At 48.9% G+C, this 8,597-nt stretch overlaps 1 protein-coding gene across 2 annotated transcripts in view; it reads left to right on the top strand.

Annotated features, from left to right (window-relative positions):
• Positions 1–396: 396 nt before the first annotated feature.
• The window catches only part of Ppp1r13b (protein phosphatase 1 regulatory subunit 13B), an 84,074-nt gene continuing 75,873 nt past the window's right edge, over positions 397–8,597 (top strand). The window contains exon 1 of one of the 2 annotated variants that reach the window (XM_042696832.1): positions 397–603. In XM_042696832.1, the coding sequence (XP_042552766.1) occupies positions 595–603 (9 nt within the window). In that variant the 5' untranslated portion in view covers positions 397–594. The remainder of the gene's footprint in view (positions 604–8,597) is intronic. The other variant, XM_042696831.1, reaches the window with a different exon arrangement.

The following is an 8,597-nucleotide window of genomic DNA, read 5'->3' as shown; positions in this document are numbered from 1 at the left end:
CCCTGGTCGGCCCTCCCATCTCGGGGGCTCGCGTCCTCCTTTCGTCCGAGGTGACCGAGGCCTCCCGCCGTTCCCACTCCCCGTGCGGGAGCGGCCTCGCCAGCCCAGCCTCCGCGCGGCGGCGGCGGCGGCGGCGGCGGCGGCGGGGGAGGGGCGGGGCCGGCGTCCGCAGCGCGCCCCTCCCCCGCCGCCGGGAGCGCGGACGCGCACCAGCGCGCTCGCACCTGGCCGCTCCGAGGGAAACCCCGCCTCCGTCCCCGCCCCCGCCGCGGAACAGCCAATCAGAGGCGGCGCAAGCCCGCGGGGGCGACGCGTGGGGCGGGGCCCGCGCTGCCTGCGGGGCTAGCCCGGCGGGCGGCGGGAGGCGGCCGGCTTCGGCGGAGGCGGCGGCGGCGGCCGGTCCGGGACGGCGACGCAGCACGCCGGCGGCGCGACAGGGACGGGCTAGAGTTCCGCAGCCCGCCGCAGCCGCCGCCTCGCCGGGGCCGGGCCGGAGGGCGCAGCGGCTGGCGAGCGGCCTGTGAGGCGGCCGGCGCGGCGGGCGTGGAGCCAGCGTCCTGTCAGGCGGCCGCGGGCGCCGCGGACCGCGCCACGATGATGCCGGTGGGTGCGGGCGGCGGCGGCGCGTCCTCGGCGGGCCGCGCCTCCTTCCCCGCGGCTCCCCGCCCCCGCGGGCCCGAGGCCGGGCGGCCGGGCGGGGAAGGAAATGGCCTGGCGGGCGGGCCGGGCCTCGCGGCCGCGGCGGGCAGGTGGGGGCGGTGCCGGGCTGTCAGTGCCGGCCGGGGCGGGACCCGGGCTGCGTGCGGGAGACGGGTGTCCGGGAGGCCGAGCCGGCGTGGGGAGCGCGGGCGGGGGCCGGGCCCGGGAGGTGGGGGGGGGGACGGCAGCCCCGGAGAGCGTCCGCCGGGCCCGGGAGGTGGGGGGGGGAGGGACGCGGGCCCCGGAGAGCGTCCGCCGGGCCCGGGAGGTGGGGGGGGGAGGGACGCGGGCCCCGGAGAGCGTCCGCCGGGCCCGGGAGGTGGGGGGGGAGGGACGCGGGCCCCGGAGAGCGTCCGCCGGGCCCGGGAGGTGGGGGGGGGGGACGGCAGCCCCGGAGCGTCCGCCGGGCCCGGGAGGTGGGGGGGGCGGACGGCAGCCCCGGAGCGTCCGCCGGGCCCGGGAGGTGGGGGGGGGGACGGCAGCCCCGGAGCGCCCGCCGGGCCCGGGGCGGGGGTGCCCCGCGGCGCGTCCGCGACCCTGCGTCGATTTTCCGGGGCGTCGTCGCGGCCGGCGGCCTGGCACCCCGTGTGGGGTTCCCACGCCTGCAGCCCCGCGTCTCCTGCCGGGCCTCGGCTTCCCTGCGTGCATGGATTTTGAGAGCCATCTTGGGAAGCCCCTTTTCCGAGTCCTACCCCGGCGGTGCATTTTGTTCCTAATGGTGCGTTGCCCCCCCTCAACCCGCCCCCCCCCCCCCCCCCCCCGCTTCCTGAAGGTTGATTGGGGTCGTCAGTGCTGTTGGCACTTTGTCCTGCCTCAGTGATGCTTCCGGCTAGGAAGAGACTGGCTATTGCCCCCCCCCCCCCCATCTTGTCCTTTACCTGTGATCCACATAGCAGTGGGAGCTCCGTTCTTATTCTTTGAATTTGCCTTTTGTGAAGGAAACATCGTGACACGAAAAAATGTGGGACTGTTGAATGGATTCATTTTCTGAGTGCCTTTTAAAGTAAAATTCTCATTTACAGTAAAGAAACAACCAACTGTCTTTTCCCTCCCTCCCTCCCTCCCTCCCTCCCTTCCTTCCTTTTTTCCCCTACAGCTCTTACATTGAAAGATCACATTTCAGAGGGAAAGTACTGTTTCTTTGCATTTACTGCTTGAGTAATGTTGTTCTGCTACGCTGCACCCAAGGACATTTAGATTTTGTACACCCCCCCACACAGATACCATTTTTCATGAAATTCCTTGTGTCTGGATAATCTCCTCACCCCATTTTGACCTGACTCCAACCCTGGCATTTCTGAGTTTTAAGATTTGACCTAGTTGATGCTCAGATCTTTTGTGGGCATTAGTCTTTTAGAGACTCTGAACTTGGTCTCAAAGAAAGATTGTCTTGCAATGGAGGGAGATCTGGAGTCAATGGTTCTGCTACTTTTTCGATAATATGACCTTGAACAAATCAAGATCCTTGAGCCTGGAATACCTCTAAAAATTGGGATAAAAAGGGGCTGGGAAGGTGGCTCAGTGGTAGAGTGCTTGCCTTGCATGCATGAGGCCCTGAGTTCCATTCCTCAGCACCACATAAGCAGAAAAAGCCGGAAGTGGCGCTGTGGCTCAAGTGGTAGAGCCCTAGCCTTGAGCTGAAGAGCTGAGGGACAGCGCCCAGGCCCAGACTGACCCCATGACTGACCAAAAAAAAAAAAAGTAGGAATAAAACAGATGCGTGAAGCTGGCCTGGAATAAATAGGATGATGTGTCCCAAACTGTCCAACTTGCATGCAAGTCTTTATTACTGCTAATGTGTCTTTGAATTTTCAGTTTCTGAGTTTAATCTCAACAAGATATTTGGAAACTGTTCCCTCCTTAATTTTCACTGCCTGGATCTTGGAAAAGGCATGTGGTACTTCGTTTGTTTTTATTTTTTGGCCGGTCATGGGACTTGAACTCTGGGCCTGGGCGCTGTCCCTCAGCTCTTCAGCTCAAGGCTAGCACTATACCATTTGAGCCACAGTGCTATTTTCAGTTTTCTGGTGGATAATTGGAGATAAGAGTCTCACTGACTTTCCTGACCAGGCTGGCTTTGAACTTCGATCCTCAGATCTCAGCTTCCTGAGTGGCTAGGATGACAGGCGTGAGCCACTGGCACCTGGTGGTACTTTGGAATTTTGAAAGCAGTTTTAGTTAGATCCTGTGGTAGAGATCAATGTGTTTGTGCTGTAGTAATGTTGAAGGATAGCTACCAAAATTTTGCCACGTTTTATCTTTACATGGTGTTTAATTACAAGTACCCAGCTAAGAAATGGCATACATCTTCCATGTGGCAATTCAGACATTTTTACTTCTAGTCTGCATGATTAGAAACGCCAGTCCACTGCAGTATGTTTCTTTCTCAAATTTATTTTTCTAGCGATTGAAGTTTTTGTTCTTAAATGTAGGTAAGAAACAGATGGTATATTTCTTAATGCCTCTTTTGTGGTTCTTATTTGTATTTCCTTTTCGATTCTTAAAAATACTGATTGAGCTCTTCCTCTATTAGCACAGTTGGAGATGGTTGTAAATTTAATATAAAATTTAAGAGCATGCTTCATAATTTTTTACTTGATATTAAACTATGCAAAGCTCATAAGATTTTTCTGGCTTTATTGTACTGATCATAATATTTATGATAATGGTGAATTATCATAATGGTGAATCATCAGAGGAACACTAGGTCATAGTTTTGTTTGTATAAAGCAGTACTGTCTGATAGAAATATAATACAAGCTTCAACTGTAATTTAAAATTGCATAGTTACACTAAAAAGTGCAATGTTCATCTTAATATCTTCATTAATGCACTATATCCACATTATAACTTTAACATTAATTGATACAAAAATCACTGGTTCTTTTTTTCTTGCTGGTTTGGGATTTGAACTCAGGGCTCTGAGCTTGCTCAGTGTGCTTGCTCAGCTATTGAGTGCCCTGCCACTTGAATCATGCCTCCTGTTTAGCATTTTGCTGATTAATTGGAGGTAGAATCTCTTGGACTTTTTTTCCTGGGCTAGCTTCACACTGTGATTGTCAGATCTCAGCCCTCAGGATTACAGGTATGAACCACTGGCTTTCTTTTGAAAGAGAGTGGACATTTGGAAGTTGGTAAAACTTTGTTAAGAGATGAAACATAACTGGGGAGTGGGGCTAAAAATAGTTTGTTTTTTTTTCCCTTTCCAAAAGGATGAGGACTTGAGACCAGGAAGTCCTGTATAGCTGATGTGTTTTATTTGTAAGGAAGGTGGTCTGGTGGTAGGATTCAGTACTGTTTACAATGGGACACCTTAACTTCCACTGATAGCATACAGTAAAACTCACTAGTTCCCCCCATTTCCATCCAGGAGTCTTTCAGCATATTCACTGCAGTGTATGGGTTGTGTTAATTTGTGATCAGTACTTTAATTTTATTATTATTAATTATTATTATTATTATTTTGTCAGTTGTGGGGCTTGAACTCGGCTTGGGCGCTGTCCCTGCGCTCTAAGGCAAGCACTCTACCACTTGAGCCACAGCACCACTTCCGGTTTCCTAGTGGTTTATTGGAGATAAGAGTCTCATGGACTTTCCTGCCCGGGCTGGCTTTGAACCGAGATTCTCAGATCTCAGCCTCCTGAGTAGCTAGGATTACAGGCATGAGCCACCAGCGCCCGGCTTAATTTTATTTTTTGTCAGTCATGGGGCCTGAACTCTGGGCCTGGGCACTGTCCCTCAGCTCTTTAGCTCAAGGCTAGCACTCTACCACTAGAGCCACAGAGCAACTTCTGGCTTTTTTCTGCTTATGTGGTGCTAAGGAATCCAACCCAGGGCCCCATGCATGCAAGGGAAGCACTCTACAACTGAGCCACCTTCCTAGCCCCAAGTACTTAAATTTTATTTTTTATTTTTATTTTTTGGGTCCAGTTGTGGGGCCTGAACTCTGGGCCTGGGCGCTGTCCCTCAGCTCTTCAGCTCAAGGCTAGCGCTCTACCACTTGAGCCACAGCGCCACTTCCAGCTTTTTTCTTTTTGCTTTTGTGGTGCTGAGGAATCGAACCCAGGGCCTCATGCATGCAAGGCAAGTGCTCTACCACTGAGCCACCTTCCCAGCCCCTACTTAAATTTTATTAAATATTTACTCTAGGTGTTTAAGTGAATGGTTTTTCTTCTGAACTATATACAAACTATATACAAAAATCAGAGCGTTTCCCTTTTTAAGACATCAGCTGTCATAGAGTTGACAAATAGTGAATAGAAAGTAGGGAAACCTGGACAGTAGCTTTCACTTATTAGTAACTGTGAACTTTGGACAGAATCTATTTGGGCCTTAGTTTCTCATCTGAAAAATGGATTTGGCGTTGGTTCTGGTGATTTCCACACATTTGTGGTTGGTGTGGTAGTTGATTAGCCGCAGATACTTTGAGGAGGGTTTCTAACATTCATATTGGCCACATCAAAGGTTGATGCAGTCTGACTGGTTTTAGAAGCCTTTTGGCAAACTTCTGCCCAAGAATCTTTGGAGATAGGACAGATAATATAGCTCAGTAAATGATTAATACTATTGCCAATTAATAATTCATTCATTTGATATGCTTGACTTTGTACTTCATTAGGTAAATAGAACACTGAAGACTGACAGTTTTTTAAATTCTAGTTTCTTTAAAAATTGCAGCTATAATATCAGTTAAGTAACCCATTTCTAGCCTTGGATTACTAAAAGATTTTATTTATTATTTATTTATTTGGTGCTGGTCATGAGGCTTGAACTCAGTGCCTGGGTGCTGTCCCTGAGCTTTTATGTACAAGGCTAGTTCTCTACTACTTGAACCATAGCTCTATTTCTACCAAATCCTGACTGGCTTGGCTTCTAGCCTTGGTCCTCGTATCTCAGCCTCCTGAGTAGCTAGGATTACCCTGTGAGTCACCAGTGCCCCACTACTCAAAGATATTTACAGTGAAAAGCAAAGCTTCAGTGAATCAAAGATGAGAGTATAAAAGTTTGTTACGGTTTTACTGAACTTAAAAATGGTCTAAATAGATGAACTTCCTTAAGGCTACTGTTCAGCCAGAAAGCTTTGTAGTTAACTTCCTACAATTCAATTTGGTAACAGTGATACTCAGCAAGTGTATTTGTTCTCATGTGCAGAGGCAGTGTGTTGCAGGCTTTATGGTGTCCCCATGTGGAGAACTGAAACAGATGAGGTAAGGAAACTTGGCTAGGATCACAGCTAGAAAACAAAGCATCTGACTCGCTTACCTTTGCTCTGAGTCTTTATACGGGCACTGAGGAGTTTGCTGTAGTCAAAGCATCTTGCTAGGGTTATGAGTAAAAATTGAATTTGGCAAAAACCTTTTCCATTTATGCTTCTTGTCAAGTGAAAATATTAAAAGATCTCCTTGCATTTACATTAAATGCATCTCCTTTTCTTATTCACCTAGCATTTACATTAATCCATCTCCCTTTCTTAGCTTCTTACTTTGAACCATGGATACCAACACACATGCTTAGTAATCAGGATCTTTTTTTGCGTGACAGAAGCGTAAAATATCACTAGGTTATTGTGTTGAAGTTATGTAATGGTTGTCAGCATGAATCTTAGTGTGTGTCTGCTCAGATGGAGAATAGTTTCTCAGCAAAATTGTGGTGGGCTTTGGGTGTCTTCAAGTGCTGTTGCCATAGTTATTTCACAAACTGCTTCTAGAGCCTTCCTGGGGACTGGTGATAATCAGGTTCTCTTGTGACACTTTCTTGGCTTGATTGCTTTGCTTTATTTCACTGCAAAGAAGCTTTATGACTGTTGTTCATACTAATTGGTAAGCAAAAGCTGCTGTTACTAGATTTTGTAAAATAAAAATCTTCATGATGACATAATGAAGAACAATAAAAGGCCTGGAAAAATGAGGTATTTTCAGAAAAATTAATAAATAGCATTTGAAATGTTAGTGCACAGTTCAGTGCAGGAGTTTGTTAATGGCATTGTTAGTATGTTTACAGAAAACATTAACTGAAGGTTTGGCAGAATTATGGCTTATGGCATATGTCACAATTTTCCTCGTCATGGTTTTAGCAGATACAACCACCCTGTGGCAGGAGTGTGCCAGCACGCCAGCCACATGGGTGCACCTGTATAGCTAACAGCATTAGAGGCTGAGGAGGTGAGGTCAGAACAGTAATGGGGCATGGGAGAGGACGCTGTATACTGGATCCTAAATAGCCTCACAGGCTATGACGTAGCTGAAGAGGGTGGTAATTTGGGAGAGCTGAGTTATAAGGAGTGAGATGCTGGTTAGTTTCCTGCTTTTCATGTAGTTGCAGGCAGCAGGCAGTGCTTTGGTGATCACTGATGCAGGTAAGAGAGTGGACCCAGTGTCACCATTTATCAGCGCTCTGACTTTGGGTGAAGTTATGTCATTGACCTTGCAGTTCTTTTTTTATTTTGGGGGGTTGGTCATGGGGCTTGAACTCTGGGCCTGGGTGCTGTCCCTCAGCTCTTCAGCTCAAGGTGAGCACTCTACCACTTGAGCCACAGCACCACTTCTGGTTTTCTGAGTGGTTTATTGGAGGTGTAATAGTCTCTTGGACTTTCCTGCCTGGGCTGGCTTTGAACGGTGATCCTCAGATCTCAGCCTCCTTAGTAGCTAGGATTACAGGCATGAGCCACTGATGCCTGGCTCCCTCAGTTCTTAAACTGAGGATGGTAGTGACCTTTAAAGACTGATAGGATTGCCTGGCCTTTTACCATGAAAGGTGCTGGTGCTGGGCATGTAGTAAATGCTCAGTAAATGTTACTTGTTTTTTTTTTTTATTTTTTTTATTTTTTGGGTCCAGTTGTGGGTCCTGAACTCTGGGCCTGGGCGCTGTCCCTCAGCTCTTCAGCTCAAGGCTAGTGCTCTACCACTTGAGCCACAGCGCCACTTCCGGCTTTTTTCCGTTTTGCTTATGTGGTGCTGAGGAATCGAACCCAGGGCCTCATGCTTGCAAGGCAAGCGCTCTACCACTGAGCCACCTTCCCAGCCTCAGTAAATGTTATTTGTAAAAAGTTTTTTTTTTTGTTGTATTTTTCAGAGGAAAGCTTTTACCATCTTTGTTGTGGCCAAACCCACTATTTAGAGACACTGTGCTTCGTATTCCTCTTTTTTTTTTTTTTTGGAAGTAGAAGAGAATGTAATTCATATACCACAAAATAACTTTATCATGTATTCAGTGGTTTTTAGTGTACCTATATAGGTTATATAACCATTACCACTGTCTAATTTCAGAATATCCTAATTGTTTTTATTTTTTGTTTGTTTTTTTGCCGGTCCTGGGGCTTGAATTCAGGGCTTTGGCTCTGACCGTCACCGGCGTCCACCTTAGACAGAGGTTTTTGTGATAGAATTAAAAAGAAGGGAAGCCGGGCGCTGGTGGCTCACGCCTGTAATCCTAGCTACTCAGGAGGCTGAGATCTGAGGATCGCAGTTCAAAGCCAGCCCAGGCAGGAGAGACCGTGAGACTCCTATCTCCAATAAACCACCAGAAAACCGGAAGTGGCGCTGTAGCTCAAGTGGTAGAGCGCTCGCCTTGAGCTGAAGAGCTGAGGGACAGCGCCCAGGCCCAGAGTTCAAGCCCCACGACCGACAAAAAAAAAAAAGAAGGGAGTTTGGCTAAGATGTAAAGGAAGATGGAGTAAAGTTTGGTAACTTTAGGATTACAGGGTAAAATAATGCTAGGAACAAAGAACACTTTGTGCTGGGAAATACAATTTTTCTTACCTGACTTTTTGAGACAGGGTCTCACTGTGTAGCCCAGGCTCACTTGGAACTTGACAAACAACCCAGGCTGGCCTTGAACTGGGCATCCTCCTGCTTCTGAGCGGGGAAATACAAATGTGAAACCACGTGGCATATTAGTTA

This window comes from Dipodomys spectabilis, unplaced genomic scaffold (genome assembly GCF_019054845.1).
Source record: "Dipodomys spectabilis isolate Male_0828 unplaced genomic scaffold, ASM1905484v1 ptg000212l, whole genome shotgun sequence".
NCBI lineage: Eukaryota > Metazoa > Chordata > Mammalia > Rodentia > Heteromyidae > Dipodomys > Dipodomys spectabilis.
Note: the sequence above shows the minus strand (reverse complement) of the source record. Positions and strands in the feature narration are given on the sequence as shown.